At 41.9% G+C, this 14,969-nt stretch overlaps 2 protein-coding genes across 7 annotated transcripts in view; one reads left to right on the plus strand and one right to left on the minus strand.

Moving 5' to 3' along the window:
* The window catches only part of CHID1 (chitinase domain containing 1), a 123,237-nt gene extending 116,551 nt beyond the window's left edge, over positions 1–6,686 (minus strand). For 2 of the 3 annotated variants that reach the window (XM_030482717.1, XM_030482716.1), the window contains exons 1-4: positions 6,542–6,681; positions 2,961–3,128; positions 1,406–1,555; positions 431–563 (exon numbers count right to left, since the gene is read on the minus strand). In XM_030482717.1, the coding sequence (XP_030338577.1) occupies positions 431–563; positions 1,406–1,555; positions 2,961–3,113 (436 nt within the window). In that variant the 5' untranslated portion in view covers positions 3,114–3,128; positions 6,542–6,681. Of the gene's footprint in view, positions 1–430; positions 564–1,405; positions 1,556–2,960; positions 3,129–6,541 lie in introns of all 3 variants that reach the window. The other variant, XM_030482715.1, reaches the window with a different exon arrangement.
* Positions 6,687–12,428: 5,742 nt separating this feature from the next.
* AP2A2 (adaptor related protein complex 2 subunit alpha 2) overlaps positions 12,429–14,969 on the plus strand; it is a 50,098-nt gene continuing 47,557 nt past the window's right edge. For all 4 annotated transcript variants that reach the window (XM_030482711.1, XM_030482713.1, XM_030482712.1 and 1 more), the window contains exon 1: positions 12,429–12,658. In XM_030482711.1, the coding sequence (XP_030338571.1) occupies positions 12,592–12,658 (67 nt within the window). In that variant the 5' untranslated portion in view covers positions 12,429–12,591. The remainder of the gene's footprint in view (positions 12,659–14,969) is intronic.

The following is a 14,969-nucleotide window of genomic DNA, read 5'->3' on the forward strand; positions in this document are numbered from 1 at the left end:
ATTAGAATTATCTTCCATTCCCAAAACAAATTCACACAAAGAATTCACCCAAAGGTTTTTGGAAAGGTGGGGAGGAACCACACAACAGGTTAACAACTGCACAGTGCAAATACCAAAGACTATTTCCGCCTCTATGGATTCTTTGTCCCTTCCTTATTTTTAAGAAAGGCTCTGTAGACAGCCTGGTGGAAGAGCCAATCTTTCTGTTCATTCTTTGAACTGATAAGCTATGTACACATGTGGAAGCTGATGGGGACTAAAAGAAGTCCACTCTGAAGAAAACTCCCTCAAATAATTGAATGGATGGAAGTACTTCACTATAAGGCAGAACCAGAAAAACCCACATGCACATATTGCCAAAGCTACCTACTCTGCAACAAGACCAGTAATCCTACTTGCAATGCACAATCAAAGAAAAACAAAGTAACACCTTTATCAGCATCATGGAGTCCAGTGAACTGGAACCTTTCCTTCCCTCTCCTTTTCACTTGTAACCAGACTGGCGAGATTAGTGTAAATTTGTTTCCAAACATTTTAGCAATGTCATAGCCATGACTGTTCCACTTGCAAAAGAAAGGAGACAAAAAAAACCAAGTGAGAGGCTCAAAAGCAAGATATACAGTTCATTTTACTACTGACCAATACAAGTTCTTTAACACAAATGTAATCATTTGCTAGGTCCCCATTTGTCAGTTTGAATAAACCTTCTGGGACATTATTTTTACTTAAATAAGAAAGTACTCTGGAAACTGATAGCTACATGAAAGGCAATCTTCAAATTGTGCAAATTCACCTGAACTACAGAAATCTGAACGTAAATTCCAACAGTTTCGAATTTACAGACTCTACATTTATGTTCAAGAGAACTTGAGAAAGGTGACAATTTATAGGCCACCTACTTCTCTTTTGAGCTGTGTAAGACTGATACAAATGAAACGCATCCTCTAAACAAAAGGAAGCAGCATTTATTATTCAAGAAAAGATCCTCTGAATAATAGCAAGACTGGACAGCAAAAGAGATCCGCCTGACAGCAGCATAAATTTTTTACTGTTTATTTAGAAGGTTCAAGTGGGTAGCTACATGTTCTGCGGACACTCAGTAGTCCTCTTGTTCTGACTTTACTGCAACTTCACATGGCTCATTGAGGACAAGAGAATACTATTATCTCTGTTGTACCAATGAGGAAAAAAAACCCAGTATGACTTAGACATCCTCCAAGAGATGGATGGAAGAACAAGAATTTGAGACCACCTGAGTCCCAGGCCAGCTCTCTATAATGCTCTATTTGACCAGAAGTTTCCATTATTGTAAAAATGCTTTTAAAGCAGAGATGCAAGACTGCAGACTAGCACAGTCTGCTGCATATTCATTCAAAGCACAATTTTGTTCATTTTATTAACTTACAGGAGTAATATAACCCAGAACATCTCCCAAGAAATGTCTTTCCTTCATCTTCTTGGAGCAATAACTTCTGTGTTCCAGTATAATATCCTTTGCCTTTAGATCCACAACTACCAGTCCCCGGTCCTGCACGTTTTTATCAGAATGCAGTGTCTGGGGGGAGAAGACAGTGTTTACAATCAGCTACACGAAACAGCCATTTTCAATCGCAACAGACTTAAAGAAAAAATAAAATAAGAAAATCACATCATTAAACCCTAAACACTCCTTTTAAACAATGTAGAGCAGTTTGATTTAAAACTGAAACGGTGCTCAGAAATGATGTGTCATCATCAGTAAACTTTGTTTGCAAGGCAAAAAGCACACAAATGAAAAAATAATATTCAAGAATTTATAAGATTAAAAAACATCATTCACCACAGCTGATGGCACTCTGCTCTCTAGCCAATGCTTTCTGACATGTTACCCCCAAAATGATAAAAAGCGGTCAGGAGTTCTTAATCAATAATTTGAATACTAAAACTGGATATATTAGACTGACTATGCTGTACTGTGGTCACTGAAGGCCAAGGTTCTTAATACCTTTCTTTAAGGAAAATTTGCTTTAACTGAAATAGTTTTAGTAAACAGAAACAGAGTGAGAAGGCCTAATTAAGTGTGTATGGTGAGTACATAGAAACCGTCTATTGATTCAGCATAAGGGCTTTAGGGATAAGACCTGTCTTAAGGCTTTGCATTATCCTCACTACCTGCAGACTAGAATTTCTTCCTGGTAGACACTGAGCAAGCAAGTAATACAAACAATGAGAGATGCATCTGTATAATGAAGGATTAGCTATATTTATAATTTAAGAGAGAGGATTTTTAACATGTCTACTTTTTTTTCCTAACATGTTTAGCAACAATAAGTACACATACTTGGTATATGCACTGGTAAATGTACTTCCTCTGCACACACACCCATTCTCTTGCACTGCTGTGCCTTCTTGAAGTTTTGAAAGCAAACAGGCAGGCAACAAGAACATGCTCAGCAAGTTACGAGAGGCTTCAGCATGTTGGCTCCACTTGGTCAGACTGCTGTGAGACTCTGAATCATTTCTGCCTGCAAAGGAACTGCTGGTTAGGAGGCTCTTCAAAATTTCCTGTCAGAATACAGCCTTCCCATTAGCAAGGCTGAGAGCACCTTCTCTTTCACCAGTAAATGATCTAGCACTCTTGGCCCAAACTACTGCTCCCTGCTCCACTTTCCAAAGGGATGGAAATATGTTTCCTTTAGCTATGCAAGAGGGGACAAAAACTTCCTGCTTCTGCAGCTTGCACAGGGGATAAAGCTCCAGAGGTCTGCATCAAGATTGGTTCAAGGAGCGAACCATCTGAGACATTCATAAAAGCTGAAGGAAAGGACAGTTTCAAGTAGTCTTATTTGTGAGCATAAGCTTCAATGGAAAGGCATGGTTGCTTTTAATGCCATTTTGACAGAATGAGAGTCCATTTACCAAAGTGCAATTAGTCCACTTCACATGTCAAATAAAATTAGCATTTCAGTTATTTGTCTTACCTTTTCTTCCAGTTTTTTTGAGGCACCTTTCTTTGCATCTGTTTTTGACAGAGTACCTTCAGCTAGCCAGCAAATCACAGTAAGAGAAAGTGAAGTACAGAGAAGCCTCATGATGTTTTTCCCCATGTCAAGTTTCTCCTGCCTTGAAAACATCAAAGGTTCAAATCTCTATGAAAAGAGGAATGTAACAGTTTAATTCAGTTTTCTTGCCTAAGAAAAATCAAGCAATTGTCTTATCTTCTGTCCTCTAGAATCAGACTTATTAGGGCAGTACCATTTTAACAGTGCTTTTGCTCTGACAGCAAAATAGCAGAGCATTTTAAGAGATTCCTACGCTTGAACATCTTTTTTTATCCCTTGCTTTAATAGGTGTATCACAGAGAGAGTGGGTTGGACACTTACAGCTTCCTTTTTAAAGAATCTCTAAAGTAGTATAACCATTTACAGCTGAAACTGAGATAAATGTCTGCTGCCCAGAACAATTACAGTATCACTTTACCTTCCCTCTAGCAAATAAGAGATACCATTTGTTTCTGCTCCTGCCCAACCCAGTCAGCAAGTCACAAATTAATTGAGACAGAATGACTTATAGCTATATGCTTATAGCTATATGCTTATAGCTATATGCCTTTACTCTAACAAGTGAAAGCACTGTTTTCAGTTCCTTGCCAAATTGGTGACACACACAGAATTAAAAAAAAACGAAACCAAAACAAAACAAAACACAACACCCCCCCCAAAAAAACAACACATCAAAAAAGCCCCAAAAAAAAACCAAACAAAAAAAACCCAAATGAAAACAAAAACCAAACCACACACAAAAAAAACCCCCACAGGGATCCTTTCCCTTTGGTCTAGAAGAATGACAGTTTGACACTATTCCAGATTTCTGAGCACTTCCTGTTTCAGTTTTAAACCAAACTGCTCTGCATTATTTAAAAGGAGTGCTCAGTTTAATGATGCGATTTTCTTGAACTGAGAATTAATAGGGAACATTTCTGTTCAGCGATATTTATTTACTTCTGTCAGAGGAAAGACTTTACCAAAAAAAAAAAAAAAAAAAAATCTCAAGTACAGCCAGAGCTCATTTTAAAACCTCTGCCCATTCAGGAGTCATGCTGGTTTTGCAGCACAGTTCCCAGAAATGGTACGGAGAAAACAGAGTAAAAATATTTAGCACTAAGGAAACCAGGGCAAAAGGATGTAAAATGCCAGAATGAATAAAAACAACCTGCTACTAATTCTGGAAGCCCTAAGAATCAAACTGGGACTAGCTTTCACGTATAATAAACTAGTGGCTTCCACTATGTATCAGGCTGTTTCTCATCATTATGAGATCCTACTGGAGAAAGAAAAAAGGTTACCCTTCCCAGAATTTTCTGAAGTCTTGTTAAACTTAAAAAATTCTCCTGCTTCCTGTATTACTCTGAAGAATTAACATTTCTACTGACCTGTTCTGTTGGCACTGATAACAAGTGCTGCTAAAAGACTGGATATTTTGTTTCTGTACAAAACATTAGGTGATGGATCCCACAAAAGCAGACTGAGCACTCTAAAGGAGTACTGTGACAGAAGGAACCTTAAAGGTTAAATGGAAACGTAGTCAATGGAAGAGCAGCTATTTGAGGCCAAGAGTTGTAATGTAGAGATGAGATCAACAACCCAATAAACTGAAGCATTTTTGGATGTGGTTGGCTTTGCAGTTATGTTTTAAAAAGCAGAAATATTTACTGCAGGAGTTAGGGATTCTGCAGTAAAACAAAGAGGAGCACGTGATTAGAGAACAAAGAAGATGATGGCAATAGAAGTGCTTGAAAAGAACAACGCCACTAGCACCCAAGAACGCAGAGCATCAAAACCCTCATTTACAAAATCATGTGAAGGCTTTAGTCAAGTCTTATAAACACTGCAAAATAAAAGCAGAAAGCCTTCTAATACTTCTTGGATCCAGGGAATAGGACAAAAGCTAAATTGCTATACCATTTGAAATTTAATATTATTCATAGTTAAGGTGTTACGCTTCTACTTTGACTTTAAGGTCACTGGTAACCATTTGTTTTTCACATCCTAAAATATTAGACCAAGCAGGCTGCTCTTGATAGCATCTACTCTGTTCCATATAGCTTGACAGAATCTATAAACAACTGCGGAGACGAAGAGTTTAGACCCTGAATAGTCAATGCAAGTCTTAATTGTTTGGACAGAATATCAATTCTTCCAGAAGTTGGTATATATTGATTTGGAGGTGTTTGATTTCATTTTCAGAAACAATTAGCAACAGCATCCACTTCCCTAAAGAGAAGCGAGTATTTAATAGGTGAAGAACACAAGCTTAAGAAAGCCATCATTGAACTCTAATTAGACATCAAAATGTGCTCATTTCCTTGACATGATCATATCCATCTGCCCATTACTGTTAAGTCAACATCCACCCCTAAATCTATAGGAAGCACTGAGCCTGTGGGAGAATGGTTTCTGCAAGTGACAGTCCAGTATCAACTCTTGGCTGGAACCTTATTTTAATAATTTGGTTTTTAACACCACCAGTTTAGTGAAAATTGAGTAGACAGCATTGCTCTACTACTAGGAAAATTTTAAATGCTCTTTATGGTAACTATAAGCATGAATTTTGCAAGCTTTACAAAACTAGATGTCTATCAAGTTTTTCTTCTGCTAACCTTCCTTCATATCTTTTCAATTCTCCTCAAACTAAGTAAACTGAACAGAACTGTATGAGCTTGGCACTCTTGTTTATTTCCTGTATCACTGCAAAATGCAAGCAAAATTGAAGACTGACTATGCTCAAATGACACTACAATTTAAAGTTTAATGCATTTTTTGACAAACTGATCTGCAACCCACATTTCTCTCTAAACCAGGTTACAAATGCCGTTTAAGTCGCAATATGAGGGAACATACTTTTAGTCAGCAGTTTTAAACGAATCTTTATTTTTAAGGGAGAGATAAGCTGGCATAGATTTAGGCTGCCCAAAAGAGGCAACCAAAGAAACTAAATAATCTTGGAAGATGGCACAGTAGCTATTTGGGAATCAGAGTGAATGCTTATACTTTATTTTTAAAAAAGAAACATGATTCTAACTACTGCTGCAGGAGTCTGCATCACTTAGCAAAAGAAGCCCAAGAAGCATACTGTTGATGTGTTTTCAAATTAAATCAACAAAAACTAGATTCAGGTGTGAAAACAGTGAAACCCACTTGTAGCCTTTATAAATATTATTCCTTTTCCTCTTGTCAGGTGCTCTACTTTGACAGTAAGAGTTGCCTCCAATACTTATCTGACTCTCGGGAGACCAAAGCTTTCCACGCAGTCCTCAGAGACCGCCAGCAGCCTGCAAGCCTGCCAAGCCCAGGCTCCCTCAGAGCCAGCCCCCGCCGCGGCCTAACCCCGAGCTCGTACTCCGTGGGGCCACCGAGGCTACCCTTAACTGCCGTGTCATCCCGCCTCCCCACCTGCGGCGCAGGCCGAAAGACACCACACCGCCGCTGGCACAGCCTTATCGCCCACCCCCTTCCACTCCCTTTCCTCCCCGCAGCCGCCCGCTGCTGCTGCCACCACCTACCGCCCGCCGCCGCTTCGGAAGTAGAGGCGGCCGGCACCGCCCCGCCGGCTGTCGGGGCAGTGCTGTAGGCAGCGAAAGAGGCGAGAGCGCCCGGCGCCGGCCAAGCGCTGGTTACGCCAACATGGCGGAGAAGCAAGACCGGCGGTTGCAAGCTCGAGGGAGTGGCTGTTGCTTGGTGACGGCCCGCGAAGCCGGGCGGGGAGATGGCGGGCTGCTGCGGCCGGGCGCCGGTGGAGAGGCGCTAGTGGGGCTGTCCCTGGCAGCAGGTGGCATCGACGCTCATCAGTACCCGGAGAAAGCAAGTGCTAGCCACGGTCTAACCGTAAATTGCCTAAAGCAGCCTTTTAGTTTATTACAAGCTGTAGCAAATAGTGTAGGTAAGTTGGGAGTCTGGGCTAAAATACACGCACAGACCAGGAGACCAAATAGTAGTACAGCCGAGGCTGCAGAGAGTCAGCAAAAAATACTGCTAACTCCAGGTGTGCAAAAAGGAATCGTCAAGTGTTAGATGGCCGTTAACAGGATTTAAAATAAAAGTTTACAGTTTAAATTGAGATTTTTATTATCTTCTGTTTTGACCTTCTACAGTTTGTGTTTTCACATACAATGTGACTACTACTATTTTTACTGCAGAAGTTTTGATATAACCCTGTTAATTTCATGGGCTGCTTGCAGGGACTAAACACCATATCAAAAGACTTGGTAAAAACTGATGTGTTATGTCATGATGTAGTGGCAAGCCTAGCATATCCTGGCACCACACTTCCCAACAGAAGCCCTTCCTCCCAGAAGCTTAACTGGAAGGTTACCTTATTTTCTCCTGATCTGTCCTCCTCTTTTGTTCACTCTTGCATAATAAAGATCTTCATGAACGTTCTTTAGCACTGAAAAGAAAAATAGGAATGTTTTTCCTCTGAATGAGTCTTGACAGCGAACTGCATAAATGGTCTCTCTGGCAAGTGCCATGAATGTGAACTAAATCACCCAGATTTAAATTCTAGCAAGGACTTCAGAAAGGAAACTGGTGCTCACTAGAACATTTAGACCCAGACACTTACAGACTAAAGAGCAGGAAAAACGAATGTCTCATGCCGCTTTTTTAGTGTTACCCAAACACCTCTGAATCCTTCAGCTTTCACTCAGGAAGCGGTGATTTTTTTTTTAATCTCTTAGGACTGTTCGATAGGCATCTCTGAAACACAGTACATTTTCATGTATTAACTACACGAATTTAAAAGGTGCACAACTACAGTACCTAAAGTAATTTAGAATTGATGTGGTACCAGATTTTCAGTTGTTTCATAATATGTTGTTCATCTCCCACAAACTTAAAGTGCTTCCACGTTATGTTTATAAATAGGAGGAAAAACAGAGATAAGACACAAAGGCATGAAAAATCAGGTTTGTTTCCATTCTCTCTGTAATGAAATCTATGATTTCCTGTGTTGCATTTCCATTATATTCTCCTATTGACGCTCTTACTTGTAGTCTTAGTGGGAATGCAACTAGTTGCCAGGGTGCATGCTGTCATTGAGGAGACCTGTAGATACCTATAAGGGAATCACAGACCTTACATGTAAGCACACATCCAAATTTTTGACACATCTACAGTAGGTAGGTAGTAGGTAGGTATTGGGCAGTCCCTACCAGAGGCTGACATTCCACTATGCAAGACTAAAAGATAATGGGATCTTTATGCTTCCACATTTTCAATGTTCTCCAAAGATACTGGAACCTGTATCTGCTCTGGAAATCATGAACGTACCTTGTTTAACTCCCACTGTCTACCCCATGCACTGCATACAAAATTCAGTAACTGAACTTGGCCCTATGAATTCCTTGCCTTGAGCCAGACACTCGAAGGCTGGGTGCAATAGTGCTGGGCATCTCAGCACCAAAGTTCCCTATGTGAACTAACTGTAACTCATTAAATTTCACTTTACGTTTCCTGGAATTATACCCCATGCTTCTTAACTTTCTTTTTTTCCCCTAAAAATGCAAAGGCCCCAAGCTTTGAAGGTATTTTACATAAAATACTCATCAGTTTTCTGTTTATTCCTCATACTCCAGCAGTTACTGATTTTTATTATTATTACTGACAATAAGTCTTTTGCTTTAATTATATGCATTTGTGGCCAGCTCAAAGAGACATAAATAAGTTTAAAAATGGGTTACGGTTGCCTATGATAGACCATATCAGTTTTATTTCTGTGTCTTCTGTCTGTACACTAGTATTCCTTTAAAAAAGCTGTACCTGAGTAAGATAGGACACTTGGGGGAGGGCTGGTGTGTTGCTTTCCTGGCAAGTAACTGTGCATACCCAGAAAATAAGAATGGTATGGCAGCAAGAAATGAGTGGAAGCCTATAGTTACGAAGAAAGCAAGCTAAGAAAAACAGCAGAAGGGCCTCAGAGATTAAATGGAAAAAACTCCTATGAACTAGAAGGAATTATATAGAGTTTATTGCAACTCACAAAGACACCCAGCTGGCTGACATTACTCTGCCAGCATGCAGGTGGCAAAGGACATCTTGTTTGTAAAACCTTTATTCACTCATATTTTATCTCATCTACTCTCTTGGAGTTTATTTTAAAGCTTTCTATTCTACGTTTTAACACAATGTTGTTCTGAATGTAAAACCCTTCTGGTCATTGAGCTCATTGGAAAGAAAAGATCTAGGCAGATACATCCCAAATTTCTGGAAGTTTAGGGTTTCGTGATAGTGATACTACCCTAACTTTGTGTTTCTTAATCTTGAAAGCAGCACATCTGGTACTCTGACATTGCAGAAGGCATTGCTGATAAACCTGTGTTCTCTGTTATTAGATAATGAATGTTAGATATCAAGTAGAGAAACATGATTGTGCGTACCTGTGGAGGAGCCACTGATTCTGTTTTCTCTCAAGTTCTTTTTGCTTCTAGTAATGGTTAGAATGACCATGTGGAGCAGAAGAAAGTAATAACTGCTGGAGTGAGGCACAAATCTGACAGAAGTAACAAAGGGAAAGGAACAATTCCCTTTTTGTAGTTCCCACAAATGGATACTCACCAGCTGAATCCACTCAGTTTAATGGTAATAAGTTTATGAAGGTCAGTGTAATTATTCAAAGTCTTTGTACCAAAGTGCAATGAAACTCTGAAAATTACTAAAGCAACTCATATATGACATGGGAAAGATGGGATAAACTGTGAATTTGTGGAGCAAACAAATGTGCTGCAAAACATCTTGTGTAATAGGAAAGATTTCTTGAGACTATTTCCCCTTTAATGCTTACTTTACAGTAATTAAATACCTTAAAAAAATCACAACATCTTGGGATGGATGGAAATAATGAAATCTGTTTTTTTCAGACTAGTATTTTATAGATGTTAAGCTCAAACCAAAATGTTTTCCAGATTTACTAACTCAGTGGTTTTATAAAGGGCTGTGCCTAGTGTGAACTCCGTGCTGTATAATAACAGCTGAGCTCACATTACAATGGTTCTTTCAGTAAGGATGCATATAGAGATCACTATAGTCTCTCTTGCCTGTCTTTGCATCTTCTCCTTAACAAAACTGTCTGAAATGGGCTAATAAGCTCTAAATTATGAGGCAGTAAGTGCAGACATATACCTACGCATTTGCCATAATTGCATAAGCAGTTGTTGAGGCAAAAAAGACGACAGAGAGGAAGGATGAGTATAGTAAAGCCTCAGAAGTCAGTCAAACGAGGTTGACATAAAATAACCAGGATATGCGTACTGCGTACTGAGCCCCTTCATATGAAATATTTAGCAGTATAGCTAAAAAACTAGAGAGCTCCACATGGGTTAACTACTTGAATATTTACCCCAGTTCTCATGCAGAATTTGCAGCCCAAACTTAGCTTGGTACTGCCACAGCTATTCTGGTAGCAGTACTTAAGCCACCTCTTAAAAGGTAGTTTAAGTGTACCTGCATGACTTGCAGTTGCAAGTACTCAGAGGATTGTCTACAATATAGCCAGACAGGACAGATACACTTAGCCTTTAGGTGTCACTGTGCTCTTAAGAGTAGAAATTAGTTCAACTTTTTGGTTAGCTCAAAAAAAAAATTTTTTTTTTCTGAAACAGAAACTCTTATGTAGTGACATCTTAAGTTTTCAGCTTCAAGGGTAAATGAAAATTACTGTTAAGCATCAAAATTTGTTTGTAAAGCTATGAAAAGAGATTTCTTTATGGAAGCCTACAAATGCAGAGAATCTGAGCAGAATGTAAGACTAGTTGTACATGACTGCCTGTAGTTGCACTTGATTTCAAGAACGGATCAAGGGAGAAATTTATATATGTGTGACTGCCACATGCTGTCATCTTGTCTTTCTAATAGATATTTACATAAATAAAAGGTACTCATGTAATAATGTATCCTGAAAACACGCGGAATAGACTCTTGAGAGGTGAGCTGTGTACAGACACTATCAGAGAGATAGTATCAGCATTTATGTGGTTCTTAATCTATGAGAGAAAAATGTATCAACTTAAAGGCATTGGAGCTCAATAAATTTAAACAAGATGCAAGCTCTCTATGAGAAGGATTAACCACGGGAACAAACTACCCAGGGAAACAGCGAATTTGATGGTGTCAGGTCAAGACTGAGTGCCTTTCTTGGAAGATAGGTTGTAGCTAAAAGCTAGATACTGGGCTCAATTCAAGGAGGGATGGGGGAGAAGCACAGGTGAAATGAAATGGCTTTAAGTACACTGGAAAACAGATGAAATGACTGATTGATCTCCGGTAGCCCTAAACCCCATGATTCTACTGGTCATTATAATCCACTAAGTCTACTAATCACTTGCATTATGACTGAAACTCTCATGATACTTTTGTTTAGGCAGACTAATGGTTTTGACACCATTTGAATCTATTTTCAGCTGATGAGATTAAATGCTCTGCACAGTCCTACCTCTTTCGCATGTTCAAGATGGTTTAACCTTGAAATGTTTCTAATCTTCGGAGTAGATGTGGCACGGGAGTGTGTTGCTCTGCATGTTCATGAGAAAGATGCGGCCCTGGGTTTGCATACCTGCATGTCCAGGGAGGGAGTCAGGCGTGTGAATGGCTGCATGAAATGCAGAGCAACTGCATCTCTTATGCAGCTGAGGGCACACTCACAAGGATGTGACAAAGGATGGCTCTGCTCTTGGGCTTGCAAATGTTCAGACTAACTGCGCAGGGTACATGAAGTAGATCCTGTGCACTGTTTTGGGGCCCCTTTTGAGCTGCAGGACCAAGGCACGGCCTCCATCAGTTTACCCTGTGGAAAGCAAGATCATAGAGAGTACTGTACCATAGAGAGTACTGTACCATAAAGAGCCTGTACCCTGCTCTCCACATTTTTGAAATAAGATCCTAGATTATCAGACTGCCCAAAGCTTACCGATGAAGTGTAATTTTCTTGTCTCCTGATCTGCTGTCCCTCTCCTCCCTCATAAATGGCATCCTCTGAAGGCACCTGCGAATCCTGATATTTCTCCTTCACAACTTGTAAAGCTTCTCGAGCAGTAGGGGCACGGGAAGAGGAAGGGATTAGGCCGCTCCTGAACAGGGAACGTGCAGTGGATTCACCCGCGGATCCAGCGGTCGAAGGGGCTCTTCCAACCCCTCACGGGAAATGGCTGCCCACCAGCCCTCACGTCGGCCTGAGCCTGTTTGCCCTGATGGCGGTGACTGGTAATGGCGTCCCAGCAACAGCATCGCCAACCTCCGGGGCCCAGCCTCTAAGCAGCCACCCCTCCCGCGCCGCAGCATGGCCAAGACTCCTGCAGCGATAGCCAGGGCGAGCGCAAGGAGCCGGGTGATAGGCCCGCAACCCCGCCCACCGCAGCCCGCAGCACCCCCGCCTCGGCGCGGCAGGTGGCGCCAGAGCCTCGCGCGCCCGCCGCCCGCGGGGGCGCGGGAGCCATCCCGGCGCCTGCGCGCTGCTGAGGCGGTGGCGGTGGCAGCGGCCTGAAGAAGCCCGGGGGGAGAGCGGGCGGCGGTGGTGGTTCTGGCGGTTTAGTGTGTCGCTGGGCGGCCGTGATCGCGCGCCACGATGCCTGCGGTGTCGAAGGGCGATGGGATGCGGGGCCTGGCGGTCTTCATCTCCGATATCCGTAACTGTGAGTGGCGGCCGAGGCGCGGTGTGGCTGGGGCCTGGGCCGGGCCGGCCGTTGCTATGTTGGGCCGGGGCTTCTTTCCCTCAGTCCCCTCCCCAGTGCTCTCTTCTTCTCCTTATCCACTGCAGCGGGCAGGTCGGAGCTTTCCTGCCTCACGAAATGGCGACGCGCTCTGGGGGGCGGCGGGGGAGGCGGCGCGACGGGAGGGGGAGCAGCCTGAGGCTTTAGGCTGCGGGTTTGGGTTGATTTGTGCGTTTGGGTGGGTTGGTTGGGGTATTTTTCTGCCGTTCTCCCCTGTTAGCTCTCCCCCCCTTAACCCCGCCGCCGCTGGGGAGGGGCGCTGGGTGTTGCGGTCGCTGCCCCTGCGGAAGGGGATGCTAAGAGGCTGGTTCCGTTGTTGTCGTCGTCGTTGTTTATCAGGCGCTCAAGCGGAGCTGGAGTGTATTCGGGGTGCGGGTGTGTTTGTGGCGGGCGAGAGAGGCGGCTCTGGTCTCCTTCCAAATCCGTGAACGCCTCTCAATTCGAAACGTCACTGATGGAAAGCAGGCCTCTGTAAGGGTGCTTGCGAGCAGGGCCTTCTGTGGGTATGCCTAGGCTTGGCTTAAATTGGCTTTAAAATTCTGCTTTGGCAGAAATGAGCTCTTAGGATCCATGTAATTAAAAATGGGATGGAGAGGGCTGCGAGTTAGTTGTCCCCCTGAGGGAAGAGGGGGGAGCATGCCCATGAGTGCGCAGTGCAGAGAGGAGGAGTACAAATCTGCTGTTACTTGGGTTGGAGGAGTAGGGAGAGTAGGGGAGGATGGTGTATGTCTGGGGGTACACTTCAGTACTCACCTTTTTGACCGAGAATTGTGTGTGATAGCAGTTTAATATTAGCAGTTTAATATTAATCTGAGTTAGAGATCTAAGTATATGATGTGGCAGGAATTGCCTGGGGAAGGGCTAAGGTCACTGTGGTTGGTGTGATGAAACAGCTCTATTTTGTCCACCTTTTTGTCTCTGTAGATTACTTTAGGCTACTTTAAAAGCAGCGGCAGTAAGACTTCTTCTCTGACAGATGAAAGTGGATTTGGAGAATTTTTAAATGCAAATTATGATGATCTAATTATGATGAGGGCTTGTATTGAAATAACCCTACCTGCTTGGGAAAATCTTCATGTTGATGACTTCTAATATAGAAGGCTAGGGAGAAAATCATACTGATAAAATTACTGTGAAAATGCAGAGTTTCCTTAAACTAAATTCAGGTGATTTGGACTTCCAGCCATGTGAATAAGGGCTTTGTATATAAAATTCAAGGTTGTTAGTCTTCCTTACAGTATAAGCTGTTTCATTTTGTTTTCAAAATAGACTTGCAGATCCTTAGGTTTCTTCTGACTTTGTTCTTGTATATGTAGAAGGTGGCTTATGAAATGCATTGTATATTAGTTCAAGGTTATGTGAATGCTTCTGTGCTTTGTCTGGTTTGCCCAACTGTTTTACTGGAAATTTTCCAGTGCCATGGTATTCTATGCATGTGTAACATAGCACAGAATTGTAGAATGGTTTGGGTTAGAAAGTACCTTAAGATCATCTAGTTCCAACCCTGTGCCATGGGCAGGTATGCCTCACACTAGATCATGTCGCTGAAGTCTTTGTCCAACCTGGCCTTGCGCGCTACCAGGGATGATGGAGCATTTATCACTTCTTTGGGCAACCTGTTCCAGTGCCTCGCCACACTCATAGTAAAGAACTTATTCCTTATGTCTAACCTGAACTTCCTCTGTTTAAACCCATTGCCCTTTGTCCTATTGCTACAGTCCCTGATGAAGAGTCCCCCTCTGGCATCCACATACCTGGTGTCATAGCATTTAAGACTTGCTGTTGTATCTACCCACCATTTTTTTTTTTTTAATGATTGTTTTCATTCATTTAGATAGAAATAGTATGATTTATTCTTCAATGTTTTTCACATCTTGCAATTGCATCAACACATTTGTCCACCCTTATTTTCACTGGTATTCAGTAAAAGAGAATACAAGAGAAACATTCAAGCTCTTAGGTTCCTAATCTATATTTAGAGATGTGGAATAACAAGATTTGAGGTGGTAGGATTGAACAAATTAACTACTGATTTCCCCACAAGCTTGTCAGTGCGTAGGCAGTGTGGGAACTCTCATGGAACAACCATCTCTCTGTCCAGATTGGACAACAAACCTCTCATCCTCTCGCTGTCTTCAAGTGACAGACATGTAACTTGCTTGTGAAATAAATAAAATATTAATACTTTCACTGTTTAAGCAAACACTGGTACTTCTGAAGTGTTTTGTCCCTG

This window comes from Strigops habroptila, chromosome 4 (assembly GCF_004027225.2).
Source record: "Strigops habroptila isolate Jane chromosome 4, bStrHab1.2.pri, whole genome shotgun sequence".
Lineage (NCBI taxonomy): Eukaryota > Metazoa > Chordata > Aves > Psittaciformes > Psittacidae > Strigops > Strigops habroptila.